The 16414-nt window shown below is 37.6% G+C and overlaps 1 protein-coding gene across 3 annotated transcripts in view; it reads left to right on the top strand.

Annotated features, from left to right (window-relative positions):
• Positions 1-14222, top strand: part of LOC126482310 (cAMP-specific 3',5'-cyclic phosphodiesterase 4A-like) — a 321740-nt gene extending 307518 nt beyond the window's left edge. For 2 of the 3 annotated variants that reach the window (XM_050106344.1, XM_050106347.1), the window contains one exon: positions 10627-14222. In XM_050106344.1, the coding sequence (XP_049962301.1) occupies positions 10627-10661 (35 nt within the window). In that variant the 3' untranslated portion in view covers positions 10662-14222. The remainder of the gene's footprint in view (positions 1-10626) is intronic. The other variant, XM_050106346.1, reaches the window with a different exon arrangement.
• Positions 14223-16414: the final 2192 nt, after the last annotated feature.

Genomic DNA, 16414 nt, shown 5'->3' with positions numbered 1-16414 from the left:
AAATGTGAAAGCTACTATCACATTATTGGACCATTCTTGTAAGCATTGACAAGCTTACAACATAGGAGGGAAAGTAAACAGACCAATCAAATTACCTTCATATGCTGATTTTCTTTTAATAGCGTATAGCATTTTTCCAAAATTCCCTCAATGAATCCAAGTTTTCTATTTACCCTTCAACAGCTGCTTCCCCTTTGTGAACATTGATCACAAATATTTAATTGGTACGAAAGTGTGCGCAGCACAGAACATTATCACTAGTGCTGTATGCTATGCTATGGGATTTAGCACCACTAGTTATCAATGTTGTGCTATTGGACTTTTGTTTGTGTAACATATCTTGTACAGGCACATTAACAGTTGCTGTAAACAAGATTCTCTTTACATACAGCTAATTATGAACTGCTCCACAGTTATCTAATGATAGTACTTTCACGTATACAACAACGTCCTTAGTGACTAATCTTGAATATTTTACTCACTACGTCAGATATAATAGAAACTACAACCAAGAGGGGTCGCACAGTGATGGAACTCATCTTTGACCAAAAAACTGTGAATAGGAGACAGGCTTCACGGGCTACATCAACATCTACGAGGGGCCTTCGAAAAGTTCTGTTACACAATTATTATGGCAGGCCAAGTAACTTTTACTGAAAGCTGCATTTTCCTTTAAAATGACACAGATACATGACACACTTTTCAACATAGTCACCAAGTCTCTGTAAACAACAATTGGTATGTTCTTCCTGTTGCACCTGACAAAAATACAATCTTCAGTACACTGTTGAGTTCTTCACTCTTGCTCCGAGAGCAGACTGGGTGGAAACTAGAACACATAAAATATTAGTTCACTTTGTTACAGGATACCTACATCTACATCTACATCTACATCTACATATGTATCCTGCAAGCCACCATGTCGTGCGTGGGAGAGGATACCCTGTACCACTGCTAGTTACTTCCTTTTTTGTACCAATCGTAAATAGAGTGAGGGAAAAACAACTGTCTATATGCCTTGGTATGAGCCTTATTTCTGTAATCTTATCATCATGCTGCTTATGTGAAAAGTAAATTTTCATCAACAGAATAGTTGTATATAGTCAGCCCCAAATGCCGGTTTTGTAAATTTCCTCAATAGTGCTTCTCGAAAAGAGCATTGTCTTCCCTCCAGTGATTTCCATTTGAGTTCCTGAAGCATGTCCGTAATACTTACTTGCATATTATTTGAACCTACCAGTAATAAATCTAGCAGCCAGCCTCTGAATTGCTTCAGTATCTTCCTGTAATCCGACCTGGTGTGGTTCCCAAACATTTGAACAGTACTCAACAGTGGATCACACTAGTGTCCTATATGCAGTCTCCTTTACATATGAGCCACACTTAACTAAAATTTGCCCAGTACTTTACTAAAACTCTCCCAATAAACCAAAGTCGACCACTTGCCTTCCCTACCACAGTCATTACATGCTCACCCCATTTCATATTGCTTTGTAACGTATTGCCTAGATATTTAATGGACATGACTGTGTCAAGCATCACACTACTATACTGTACTCAAATAGATAGATATGAAGATTCACATGCCATTGTGTAATCCTTTCCATAGGAATGAGCTGAGTATTTACAGTTTACAGTTGTCTCCGAATATTAAAGTATCACTGGATACAGACAATTAACAAGATTATTATCTTGAAGTACACAGACATAATGTTCACAGTTGATGTTCAGCTTAAGACATAACACACAGTGGTGCCCTATCTAAGACAGTGCTGCTGTCTTAATTATTGATCATAAACTACATGAGCCTTGCTCTGCTCAACAGTGTATCACCCTCCGTGCAGTGGTGCTGTGGAACTGGGAGAGAGGGCGTGGCTCCTTTAGCGCCTCTCATTCATCATTTCAGAATTCAGCAAGACATATTTCACTTCTGTGGTATCAAAACGCGAGGTTCAACAACATTTGGATGATGTAACATTTCACACCCTCAGACCTCTGCACCATTATTGCATAGGGCAGATGCAAGTGAAGACATTGGGCGGAGGACTGAATGCAGATCAGATGAGGAGGCAGGGAGGGTGCCTCCCTGCCCACACCCGAGTATCCACCTTGAGAGTGATAGGGAACACTGGCCAAAAAAGTCAGTCATAGGGTGCACGCCAGCATCCAGAGACGCAGATGCTGTTGTCTGGTGCATGACAAAGAAAGCTTTTGGAGCAGTGTGATAACCTTCCAGGGGTAAATGAACATCAGTTTTGGCAACTGGACAGGTGCTGGCATCGGTGGCAGTGGTAGAATCTCGATCTCAGTGGGCACCACAGTGGAGGGTGCTGGCAGCGAGCCGCAGAGAGATGGAAGCGACAGCTGATGTAGACCCTAACTACATGCTAGGTCTGTGGGCAAACATTTTGTGGCAGAATCACTGATATACTCAGAAGTGCACCACACCTAGTTTAGGTCATGCTGCTGCAGCACAAGGGAACCTTCGATGATGTAAGAAGACTGTTCGATTGCTTTGGTAATGACTCCACGTTCCCAACACTGTTTCTTTCCCTGAATACTTTGTAGAAGACTTCAACTTGCAGCCAAAACTTTGGCTGACCTGGCAGAATGAATTATTTCTTTGGTGGCCTCAGGAGATCGGGAGAGTATGGTGTTCCATGACCATGTGACAATTATATTGGCAAGTTGCTGTCACGTGGCAAAGAGCAGTAAGAGGACAGAAAATTTTTCAGTGTGTGCACCCATAAGTGGGAGGAATGTAGATTCTCCATGTAATTTTGGAACATTCAAATGAACTGTTCAACTGCACTGTTAGACTGCAGGTGAAAAGCTGCAGTGGTCACATGGTATAAGCTATTGGCAGCACAAAACAGTTGGATGTGAAATATAGTCCACTGTCCAAGACAGTGCCCTCTGGAAGACCGAAGATAAAGCTGATATAGTACTTGCAGTAGGGTGGGTGACATGGGGATAACAAAAGGAAACTTACTTTAAGTGTCTACCTCCACCAGAGTGGACCCACAAAATCAATATGATTGCATTGTCACAGTCGGGATGGATGTGGCCACTGAGAAAAGCATTGCAGTAAGCTGATTGATGTTCTGCACAAACTTTGCAATGAAATGTCACTTTCTTCATCTGGAAGCTCATTTCCTGCAGCCCATGATGTCTAGCAGGTTGCTTTGTGTGAACTACATCAAAATGACCTTTCTGCAACAAAGACAAAACTTCCTGCTGTAGGGAGTGAGGAATCACAATACACATATCACCATTCTCCATATGCAACAACAGAACACCTGATCATGTGGATAACTCACGACAAAATGAAAAGTAGTAACATGCCATGGGGTGGGGAATGTCTTTTAATCTGTGTGGCCACCTGTGGCACACATTTTGCTAAACATCCTGCAGAGCTGCATCAGAAGCAGTTGCTGTGGCAACAAGCTGAAAATTGAGGAATTTAATCCTGAGAAGCAATCTGAAAACATTAATCCTCAGATGAATCAAACACTGTGTTGGTACTGGCCGATAACTAAGACAAGAAGTCAGCATTTGAATGTTGGGCAGTTAACAACAATTAATACTGATAATTAGACAATGTCTGAGCTCAAGGTTGCAATTTTTGCACCATCTGAGTCGGGACATGCTTGAAAAAGGCTGTCGAAGGCCAAAGATCTGTCAGCAAACAGCACATCTGGCCATACAAACATTGGTGGAACTTCATAAGACCCCAGATAATGGCAAGTGCCTCTTTTTCAAGCTGAATGTAGTTACACAGTGCATTGCTCACAGTTTTCAAGGCAGAAGCAAAAGGTGTACCAGAAGAACCAGTTTCTTGGGAGAACACTGCTTTGGTCCCATAAGAAGGTGCATTCACATCTAACATGACAGGCTTAGCTGGGTCAAAATGAATCAAATAATGATGGCTTAACAAAGTGTCCTTGCATCCTTTGATTGCTGAAATAAATTCTGGCACTCTTTGGACCAAACACAAGGAATGTTTTCCCAGCACAGCCAGTTGAGCAGTGCACCAATTTGTGCAGCATTAGGAATAAATTTGATATAATAGGTGAGCTTCCCCATGACAGTTTACGCAGCCAAGTGCAATGTAGTAGCATTAATACCCAGTGCATTAATTATGTGACCTAAGTAGTCCAGTTCTCCTTGTAAGAAGGAGCACTTTTCTTTGTTGGACTTTAGGCCAGCCAGAAAAAGAACTTTAAACAAACAGTCTAAGTGTGTTACACAATCAGCAAGTGTACAACTTGTGACTACAATTGTCTAACTAGTTAATTGTTATACAACTCACTATGTTGTCCTCATTGGTCAATGCTCATCAGAGACATGGATATTATCAGGAGTGCCCCAGGGAAGTGCAATAGGACTGCTGTTATTTTCTATGTACATAAATGATTCGGTGGACATGGTGGGCAGTAATCTGCACTTGTTTGCTGATGGTGTTGTGGTGTATGGTAAGGTTTTGAAGTTGAGCAACTTTAGGGTGATACAAGAACACTTAGACAAAATTCCTAATTTGTGTGATGAATGGTAGCAAGCTCAAAATGTAGAAAAATCTAAGTTAATGCAGATGAGTGGGAAAAATAGACCCATAATGTTTGGATACAGCATTAGCAGTGTCACGCTTGACACAGTCACATTAAAATATCTGGGCATAAGTTACAAAACAATATGAAAAGGAATGGGCATGTGAGGATTGTGGTAGGGAAGGTTAATAGTCGACTTTGATTTATTGGGAGAATTCTAGGAAAGTGTGGTTCATCTGTAAAGGACATAACATACAGGACCCCAGTGTGTCCTATTGTTGAGTAAGAATTGAGTGTTTGGGATCCATAATAGGTTGAATTAAAGGAATGCATGAAAGCTATTCAGAGGTGGGCTGTTGGATTTGTTACTGGTAGGTAACATGCTTTAGGAACTCAAATGGGAATCCCTGGAGGGAAGGCGATATTATTTTCAAGGAACACTGTTAAGAAAATTTATAGAAGTTGAAGCTAACTGCAGAATGATTCTACTGTCTCCAACATAAATTGTGAGTGAGGACCATGAAGATAAGGTAAGATAAATTAGGGCTCATACAGAGGCATAACTTTATTTGCAACTGCAACAGGAAAGGAAATGAGTAGTAGTGGTACAGGGTCCCCTCCACCATGCGTTTTATGGTAGATTGTGGAGTATCTACGTAGATGTAGATGTAAAACTGTTCCAGCAACAACTAAAAACTGCAGGAGCTGGAACACTTCCAAATTGCAGTCTCTGAAACGGGAACAAACATAGGTGAAAGTTCAGCACAAAGTATTGCTTGGACTGCTCATCCAGTGGTAAATGTAAATATGCCTCACACAAACCATCTTTGAAAAATATTTGCCCTGTCCCAGTCTGTCCATCAGTTTCTCTGAACTTGGAAGAGGTAAAGTACCCATGAAAATTATTGGTTTACAATTGCTTTACAGAAGGCACACAGACATAAACCACCTGAACGCTTTGTTATAATGCCATTGTCTTTCCATCTGTGCAGTTTTTGAGCAACTTGTTTAGATGTTACACGGGAGAGAGACAGACCCTGTGTGAAAAAATCAGCTCTGCATTGCCTTTCACTGTAATGTGCACTTAAAAGTCACTGGCCCCCACATAAACATGGTTCAAACAATTCCTTGTACGTACTACACAAATCAGAAACATTAGAGTGAGGCACTGAAACACTGATTTGTAAAACACTGTCTTGTCTGCACAGGTTGAACAAATCTAATAAGTCTAACACAAAAATGTTTCTACTCTTTTGAGAATTAAGTTGTTGTTGTTGTGGTCTTCAGTCCTGAGACTGGTTTGATGCAGCTCTCCATGCTACTCTATCCTGTGCAAGCTTCTTCATCTCCCAGTGCCTACTGCAACCTACATCCTTCTGAATCTGCTTGGTGTATTCATCTCTTGGTCTCCCTCCACGCTGCCCTCCAATACTAAATTGGTGATCCCTTGATGCCTCAGAACATGTCCTACCAACTGATCCCTTCTTCTAGTCAAGTTGTGCCACAAACTTCTCCCCAATCCTATTCAACACCTCCTCATTAGTTATGTGATCTACCCATCTAATCTTCAGCATTCTTCTGTAGCACCACATTTCGAAAGCTTCTATTCTCTTCTTGTCTAAACTATTTATCATCCGTGTTTCACTTCCATACAAATACTCCATACAAATACTTCAGAAACGACTTCCTCACACTTAAATCTATACTCAATGTTAACAAATTTCTCTTCTTCAGAAACGCTTTCCTTGCCATTGTCAGTCTACATTTTATATCCTCTCTACTTCGACCATAATCAGTTATTTTGCTCCCCAAATAGCAAAACTCCTTTACTACTTTAAGTGTCTCATTTCCTAATCTAATTCCCTCAGCGTCACCCGACTTAATTTGACTGCATTCCATTATCCTCATTTCGCTTTTGTTGATGTTCATCGTATATCGTTCCTTCAAGACACTGTCCATCACGTTCAACTGCTCTTCCAAGTCCTTTGCTGTCTCTGACAGAATTACAATGTCATCGACGAACCTTAAAGTTTTTATTTCTTCTCCATGGATTTTAATACCTACTCCGAATTTTTCTTTTGTTTACTTTACTGCTTGCTCAATATACAGATTGAATAAAATCGGGAAGAGGCTACAACCCTGTCTCACTCCCTTCCCAACCACTGCTTCCCTTTCATGCCCCTCAACTCTTATAACTGCCATTTGGTTTCTATACAAATTGTAAATAGCCTTTCGGTCCCTGTATTTTACCCCTGCCACCTTCACAATTTGAAAGAGAGTATTCCAGTCAACATTGTCAAAAGCTTTCTCTAAGTCTACAAATGCTAGAAACATAGGTTTGCCTTTCCTTAATCTAGCTTCTAAGAGAAGTCGTAGGGTCAGTATTGCCTCACGTGTTCCAATATTTCTACGGAATCCAAACTGATCTTCACCAAGGTCAGCTTCTACTAGTTTTTCCATTCGTCTGTAAAGAATTCGCGTTAGTATTTTGCAGATTCGCATTAGTATTTTGCAGCCGTGACTTATTAAACTGATAGTTCGGTAATTTTCACATCTGTCAACACCTGTTTTCTTTGGGATTGGAATTATTATATTCTTCTTGACGTCTGAGGGTATTTCGCCTGTCTCATACATCTTGCATACCAGATGGTAGAGTTTTGTCAGGATGTATATGAAACAAAACACAGATTGTCACTCCACAAGAAGTTGCTGGCAAACTACACATACTAAGGACTAGAATTCTTTGCCCATTATAGGCAGACAAAACAGAGCTGCTGTAATGGTGGGCTACTGAGTCTGTCATATGTCAGTTTATTAATCATGGAAACAGAAGCATCAGTGTCCAGCTGTAATTTAATTGTCTTTTGTTCCACTTATAAGTGAACAAAAAGTTTTTTCACATGCCTACTTATGGTATTGGAAGATTTCTGCGATGTGGAGATTGTGAGGTTTGGCTGGTGCTGCTGTGAATGTCTTCAGTGAAACCTTTTGCATGTGTTGATAGCTTAGCTGCAGCCATGCGTTTACCTAGCAGCAGTTGGTTGCTGATCCTAAAGTGCCACGTAAACACACTGTCTGAATGTGACTGCCTTCCACTGTGGTAGCATGTTGCATCACAATGAGGACAAGCTTTCCAGGTGTAATTCAAAAAGCATTGCGGACAAGACTTCCTGAGAGAATTTTGCAACACACATGATGTACCACGAGACTGAAGGTTTTTACTTCTGTGCTCACTGTTTGTATGAGCCCTGTGTTTAATCACTTTAAAGCTGTCATATACTTTAGAATTAATGTCTTGTGCACATTGAGCAATGAAACACATCGAGCCTCAAAATCAGTCTCTGTTGAGTCCACAATTGTTTGAGATTCCCAAACTGTTTGTAAATCGGGATCAGATAGTTTTAGAAATGCAGAGCAAATGTGCGCATTTGAGACATTCTGTATGACTGAGTCATGTAACATGAAATATCTATAACTGATACCACAAGAAGACTTAAAGTTACAATGTCTTGGTTAGCCTTGAGTTGGGCAATGTGTGGTTTTTATTGCTTGAGACAAAAAAATTTAAACCTTGCTGCTGCAACATAGACCTGATTATCAAAATGTTTTTCGAGCAACTCGGCAAGATCATCGCACTTGACTGGTTCGGGACTAGTATCTGGACATAACTTTACACACAGGCTGTAAACACTGGGTCCCATCATTGACAAAAAATAAGCACTGCACTGCATACCTGTCTATTGTAAGTAGCTGAACAGGCTTACAATTGCACTCGATATTCTGACCGTTCTTCTTCCTGACAATGGTATGGATGAAATTTAGATGTGGCAACCCATGGCGGAGCTGCTTGGCAGTTGAGTAGTGATGTCATTTGTACACTGAGCAGCAGGTGTTCAAACCTGCAGCACCTGGAACTGAACAATTTTGATTAGAGACATTTCCTGTGGCAGCTCAGACATGATGAAATACTAGGTAAGATACATAAATTCTAAAACAGAAAGCTGGCAACACTAGGCAGTCAGGTATGTGCACACAAAAACCATGCAGCAGGCGAGCAAGTCATTAAATCTCATCGATAATAAATTGTACGTGACAAAAATATGATCATCAGTACAATGATGTGTTAATTACTTGCCCCAAGAGGACAATGAGTGGATACTAGAACATGTAAAACATTAGTTCACTTTATTACAAGAGAGATATGTAGATTAACTTCTACTTTGTATAATACATTTCCACAGGGATGTTCTGACTATTTACAACTGTCTCTGAATATTAAAGTATCTCTGGATACAGGCAATTAACAAGAATCTTCACTTGAAGTATATCAACATAATGTTCACAGTTAAAGGTCAGCACAAGATGTAATATTCACTGATGTCCTATCTAAGATGATTCTGCCGTCTTATTCACTGATAACAAACTGTGTGAACCTTCCTCTGCTTGGCTGTATATCACCATCCATGTGGTGGCACTGCAGAGCTGGGAGGGACGGTGTGGCTTTGACAGCACCTCCTATTCGTTGTTGCAGAATGCAGCAAGACATTGTTAACTTTTGTGGTATCAATGTGAAGTGCTGACTATGTTATGGCACTGCAATCCTTGGATGTTGCCACACTGCCTGTTGTTCAGTTCAGTCAAAGAGCCATTCACAAAGTTCTGTGTGAACGTCCTCATAGTTGAAAAATCTCTTCCTCCCCAGATGTCCATAAAATTTGCTGAAAAGATGAAAATCATGCCGTGCAAGATCTGGACTTGTTGATTCAGCATGTCCTGTATCTTGTGGCCATGTTCAAATTGTTCACATCGTTTCACTATGGCTAGATGCAACATTGCATTTGGTCCATATACTGTTACAATTTTATAGTGAATGTATGCAGTTTAAGACATTTACCTCACAAGAATTTCACTGTCACACATACTTCAAATTTGAAGTACGTGTTCAGTTGCCACATCATTTCAGCCACCCACTACGATACACCTGTTGTTCATGCCACAAAGGAACTGTGTCTGCTGGAAACACAGAACGTATACTCCTCGTCTGACATGCAATGTCATACTGATAAGTGGACTCAAACTGACAAGTTCTTCGTAAATTTGACTGGATTTAGCAACCACTGAAATAATATCACCATGTACCCTCTCAACTCATGAAGTTTCATTTCAGTTGCTCCTCCCCTGCTGCATGCTTTACTTTTGTTTTGTTGGGCAGTGTACGATTGTTAGTACAAAGCAAAATATATAATTGGAAAATAAAATAAGAAGTGGAATAGTGTATGTCCAAGGATGGATATATACATAGTTTTTTATTCACTATGCTACACTCACAAGGCTTTCCTTTCTTTTCTGTAGCCTTAACGCCAATGAAAACTATTTGATACTGGTGAAAAATGAATTAAATACTGCTGCCCTTCTCACCGAGTTATAATGCATCAGCACTCTGTGTCTGAGATTTGTTTGTTTGACCTGTTCTGCACTGTCATAGTTAATGATGTGTTATTCATTACATCACTTGTAGGAAGAAATATGTACTGAATTTTTTTTTTTCAGCTCAACTGCATCTACTTCAGAAGACATTGATAGTGAGACTTTTTGCAAACAGATGTTTGGAGAATGTCTGTGTCCCAGCTTCTTATAATAAAATTTATTGTTCATTTTATTCCTCTACATATTCTACGACAGTATTTTTGTAGTGCTTTCTCAACATTTAATACAAGCTATGAAACTGGAAGTTACATATTAAAGATTATGATTCAGTTTATGTATTCATGCAGTTACTTCCTCATATATCAAAGTAATGCACGAAATACAGAATAAATTTTAAATTCTATTTCACATCCTATCATATAAGTTGTGGTTTGAGTGATACATGAAAGTTATCAGCATTTTTATTGACAAAAGTCTTATTGGCTATCCCTTTGTCAATTTGAAGTGAATCATTTAAAATTTTTGTGTACCTCTAAAACTAAGTGGTTTATTTATAAGTCTGTGACTGTAAAATAGCAATTGCACTACTTTTAACTTTATATTTATTTGCAAACTTAAACAAAATGATTTATTCCCGGCCTCTTTTTGCCAGGGGACAGCAGCTGTGCAGAAGTTGGTCTCTCCTAGATTGTGAGAATATGATACCAACTCAGGTTGAAGTGAGCCTTCAGTCTACTTCTGGACCCAACATCAGGAATTATTTTTATTACAGGTACAAAATAGCTAGAAAAGTGTACACAGCTTCCATCCTCATTAAGAGTGATAGTGCTGAAAAAAGTGTAATAAATATTTCTATAATAAATGATTTTTAATGATGTATTTGATGAAATGGAAAGACTTTGCAACTACACATGTGTGAGTATGCCTTCCTGGCCAGAGTAATATCTTTTTATAAATTTAAATCAGAGTATGAGTGATGATATAAGTAACTGAATGATAAAGATGAACAGATATATAATTTTGTGACAGCTTTTCATACTTCCCTTAAATTAGCATTTCAAGAATTTTTGTGTAATGTTGGATATATATATATATCTTATATAAAGTTTATTTTATATATCACAAACAAATACAGGCATTGTGTTTTAAGAACACAACTGTACGCTTATACATCACCGGAGTTTATACAGAGGGATCAAGCAAGTTAGAAGAAATATTATTTGAAACAACACAGGTAGAGACAGAGTTATTGTGTAGTTGAAAAGTCACAACATATAAATATGTTATTTATTTATTTATTTCTGTTCATTATTCTGGATCATATAGAGCATTTTTTGATCAGTTGAAAGTCATTATTGTAAGCATGATGTACATTTTTCTGACGGTCATAGCCACGAGTGCCCCCTGTGGACTCACTGTTGGTGTCAGCGTATAGTCAGGGGAGGAGCGCAGACAGGGTTTTGTACTCAATCAACTGTATACGCTTACTCTTCTCACAGTATCACATAGTTTTTAAGAGACTAAAGAAACATCTGATGACAACAATAATAAATTGTCAATTTAAAAAGAAAGTTCATACTCAATGTATATAAAATGAGCCTTTCACTGTGTCTACATCTTTCTGTATTTCAACAGTTGAAACATTCCATATAAAATGAACTTCAAACAAGGCCACAGATGAAAGGGGCTCTGGTGTATAGATATTAAATGTTGTGTCTGTTTTGAGATGTGAAGGCTGTATAGATGTAGTGGATTTGATTTTGAAGATGATGTTTAATGATTTTGTGTTGTATAATTTTTAAATGATGCATCTCTGGTACTTTATCCATAATCAGGTAGCTACCTGAACAGTGACATGAAATTATGATCAAAGAACTGTTCAGCTGTAACTAAGCAAAGATCTGCTGCTTTACACGAATGAGTATTTGAAACAAAATATTCACAGGGTTTACAAGACATGTAAATTTACAAGGCATGTAAATATAGTATTGTGTAACAATGGATGCAAGTATTAAATTTCAGTGATGTATGTAATTAAATTTTAATTGTAAAGTACAATTTTATATAGTAGGCAATCTCTTTTATGTACCATGTCCTATGTGACTCTTTTAATTTTCAGTCTGCATGTGTTCTATAACACTGAATGATCTTTAGTGTGAGGTATGTATTTCACAGTGTTTCAATGACATATAATGTGATGTTTATCTAAAATATGCAGAGTTTTTGTAAGAAATATTACAGTACTGCCTTTCAGTATAGTACATGGATCAGCCATAAATTTTCGATGTCTAAAAATGATACTCTGCTACTAATGAAGTGAACATTCATTTGATGTAACAATAAGAATATCAGATACAAATTAATATTAGTTGTGATGTCTTAAACCTCTGACTGTACTCTATATGTTCTTTTTTCCAAGTCATAGTGACTGTGGAATGTGATGTATGTGTGCACATCACATTTTTGTCTTCACATACAGTTTTAAATATGCTTATTTACAAACTGTGGGAAAATGTGCAATAAGTCCATGTAACATTTCTCATCTATTATATATCAAGTGTCGAAGTAGTAAAGGGGTAAATTGTTACATTCAGTGAAGGTGTTACAAGTTTAGCAAGTAAAACTACACATATGTATTCAAGAATTATGTTTGAAACTATTGGCAACATGTTTTGTCTTGTATTACCTGTTATGACTGATGAAACTGAACTAGCCATGCCTCGTATAATAAATGGATGAAATTAATGGACACCCTACTTACAGAAGTTTTCATTTGGCTCAGAAATGATGATTAAAAAGCAAATGGTGTGTCAGATACCAAAAGAAACATAAAAATATTGTGTGTTACCCCATGCTACGTTGACAATCTGACTTTGTTTTATACAAATAAGAAAAAAAGAGTGGCTTATTTTGATAACATTGTCCCAGAACTGTGTTTACTTTCAATGAACTATTCATGTATTGATAGCCTTAATATTGTGTTGTGGTAAACTGAGCAATGAAAGGTGTGCAGCATTGTTACTAGTAATTTATGATAGTCCTACTTGTTTGCTTTTTGTTTCATTGGAACCTTTAGATATGTGTGATTCTGTAAAATATGAGATGTACATATGTATCATGATCGATGTATTTCATTTGTGAGTCCATTCCATGTTTCACAATGTTTGTATTGTCTTTTTTGTATTTGTGAAAGATGATGAATGTTATTCTCCTTCTATTGTATGATACTATATCCTCTTCTATTGTACATGTGAACTGAACTTTTAAAAATGTGTCTCAATTTTTGTAAATATCCATTTTAAATATTTATCTACCAGAACTCTGAAGGTGCTATGAAACTATGTCTCTGTTCTACAGTTATGCCCCTCTTTGCCATGGGCTCTCTACCTACTGACCTCCAGCAATACTGCATGTTTATATTCCAAGTATGAATGTTGTGTGCACCTTAATGTTTGTTCCTCTGTATTTCTTAATCTGTCACAAGAACAATCAGTTTCAAAACAAAAAATAGATGTTTTAAAGTAGGAATGAAATGCAGGATCACAGCTGACTTCATTAAAGTATTATATTTCAAGTTCATCTCTTAATATGTCAAATATTTAGCGTGATGGCATTTTTTTAACTTGTGGAAGATTGTAACCATCTGTAGAATGGAATATCTGTTGGTGTGTGTGTGTGTGTGTGTGTGTGTGTGTGTGTGTGTGTGTGTGTGTGTGTGTGTGTGTGAGTGAGTGAGTGAGTGAGTGAGTGAGTGAGTGAGAGAGAGAGAGAGAGAGAGAGAGAGCAGATCACAGCTGAACATTTGAAACAAAATTGACATTGTACAACGTTTTATTGCTTTTGTTTGTGTAATTATTGTGTTAGAAATGTAAATTGTACATTTTTTAAGAATAATTGTTCCAAGTTTTTAAGACACTCTTCTGTCTGTGGAATAACTTAATTGACTTTGTGTTGAATTAGCTTTGTTGGAGTTGTGTGAAAACCATATCAGCCTCTATATTTTAAAAGTATAGAAGGTCATGTTGAATGGAAACATTTGTGAGGGACAGTTAATAACAAGAATTTTTGTGGATGTTGTAACCTGTTTCTTCATAACTGTATTGCAACAAAAAATAATGGTCATATAAGATGTACTGTGTAACTTAATTATTCTTCGACAGAGAAATGGTTGTAGAACTATTTTCTCTGTACATGACTGATATTCTGTGCAGCTGTTAGTGAATAAATAATTGGAAATCCTTTAAATTATTTTCAGTCTTTCTCCTTTTGTGATGTGCTCATCCTTTTACAGATGAATTTGTAATTTTATAGAATGAACAAACATTATGGGTCACAAAAGATGGTAATGCAACAAAAGATAGAGACTGGGTCATTTGTAACCTTAGTTCCTTTTCTAATGAACAAATTGGAACACATATCAGTCAACTGTAGTGACTTCACCTGTTGATAAAGTGAGATAATTATTAAGATATTTGAGACAATGTTTACATACAGCTACATTTTGGGCTTTGCTCCTGTAGCATGCAGGGAAAATGTAAGCATTATGGATAAGATTTGGCTTGATAAGAAAGGTAAAAATATTTAGCAGAATTTAGTCCAGCAGTGTGATAAACATCTACAATGATTTCTCAGACACTTATTGTTGTTGTTGTTTATTATTGTATCTAAGATGAACCAACAATATTTGGTTTCTAAATACTTTGATTATTCAGTTGCCAATGTCAAAATGCTAACATCAATAAACTGATAGGCAAATGCACTCTGTGTCCCACTTCAAATGCCCATTAGTCATCCTAATTTAGTTTTTATATGGTTCGCCAAAATTGTTTTGGGAAAATGCTGAGATGTAAGACTATGGCTGAATTTGCTCCCACGTCCTGGTCTACCAGAGATAACACCCTACCTTTAATAAGTTCCAGGTTAACAAATCACTAAAGACTCAATGATTCATCTGTTCATATTTTTCAAGTGAAACCATAATTTGACTTCTCTAACCGAAAGATACTATGAGGGGAATTCAATAAGAAATGCAACGCATTTCTTTTGTAGCCAATTTTGGTTGAAAAAGTGCAGAATTTGTTGTTGGATATTCTCACTTCAGCCTCTATAGTTTCATGAAGTTTTGACAGGTGCTCATGCTACATATAGCCTTCAAAATGGCATCTGTAATGGAACTACATTCAAAACAGAGAGTCATTGAGTTTCTTTTTGCAGAAAACCAGAGGATCATAGATATTTGCAATCACTTGCAGAATGTCAACAGAGACCTGGCAGTGAACAAAAGCATGGTGAGTCATTGGGTGAAGTATCAGTCATCAAGTAACAAAGTCGAGCAGACCTGTCTGATCTCCCGCTTGCCAGCCGGCTGTACACAACTGTGACTCCTGCAGTGTTGGAATGTGCAAGACACTATCATTTGAGGTTGTCACAAAAATTGCAAATGAACTGCTCCTTCTTCATGACAATGTAAGACCTCACACTAGTCTGTCCATCCTACAGAATGCTCCTAAAACTTCATAGGACTGTTCCTCCGCACCTACCCTACAGTCTAGGTCTCGCACTTTCTGATGCCATCTGTTTGGTGCAACAAAGGATGAAATCCATGGGAAGCATTATGTGGTTGACAGTGAGGTTATTGATGCAGCAAGACATTAACTCTTATGTTGACCAGTACAGTGGTACCATGTGTGCAATACAGACCCTCCCAGTAAGGTGTCATAAGCCCATTACATTGAACAGAGGGTTTTTAAGCCAAAAAATTGGGGAATAATATTGTGTATTGGAATCCTGAATAAAACCTGCTTTTAGAAATAAAAATATGTTGCATTACTTACAGAATGCCCATCATATTAATGTTGGAGGAGTTTCAGAATGGTACGTGAAAATGTATGTTTTGTGTTGAAGAGAATTTTGTTCCATATACATTTGCATTTCCTTAAGTGGAACTCAAAGTATCTGAATTTATGATTCCTTTAGTAGATATTTTGTGTCATCAGTTCATATAAGATCTGGGGTGAATGTAAACGTGGTGATGCACGTGAGTACCAAATTGGTCAACTCTGTAAGCAAATTCAAAACAGTCAGGTAGTGTAATGGTTAACAAAATGTATAAAATTTGCTATATATTGTGATGCTAAGTGTATTTCAAGATACATAATGTCTATTGTTATTGGAATTGGTAAGATGGACACACATAAAAAAGTGGCTGATTTAATGTATGCTCACATTATTATAGTTGCACAATGTGGGAAACTGGAACTCAGAGCTATGCTCCTGCCAAAAGAGAGCAAGAAAAGGTACTATACACTTTAAATGCCAGACCGTACATAATCTTAACTGTGTGAATACAGACCCGAAGCAGAAAATTTGGTTCTTTTCAAAATGTGACAGCAAGTAAATGTGCCTAAACCTTACTGAAAATAGCTCTACATCTGAAATTT

This window comes from Schistocerca serialis, chromosome 5 (genome assembly GCF_023864345.2).
Source record: "Schistocerca serialis cubense isolate TAMUIC-IGC-003099 chromosome 5, iqSchSeri2.2, whole genome shotgun sequence".
Lineage (NCBI taxonomy): Eukaryota > Metazoa > Arthropoda > Insecta > Orthoptera > Acrididae > Schistocerca > Schistocerca serialis.
Note: the sequence above shows the minus strand (reverse complement) of the source record. Positions and strands in the feature narration are given on the sequence as shown.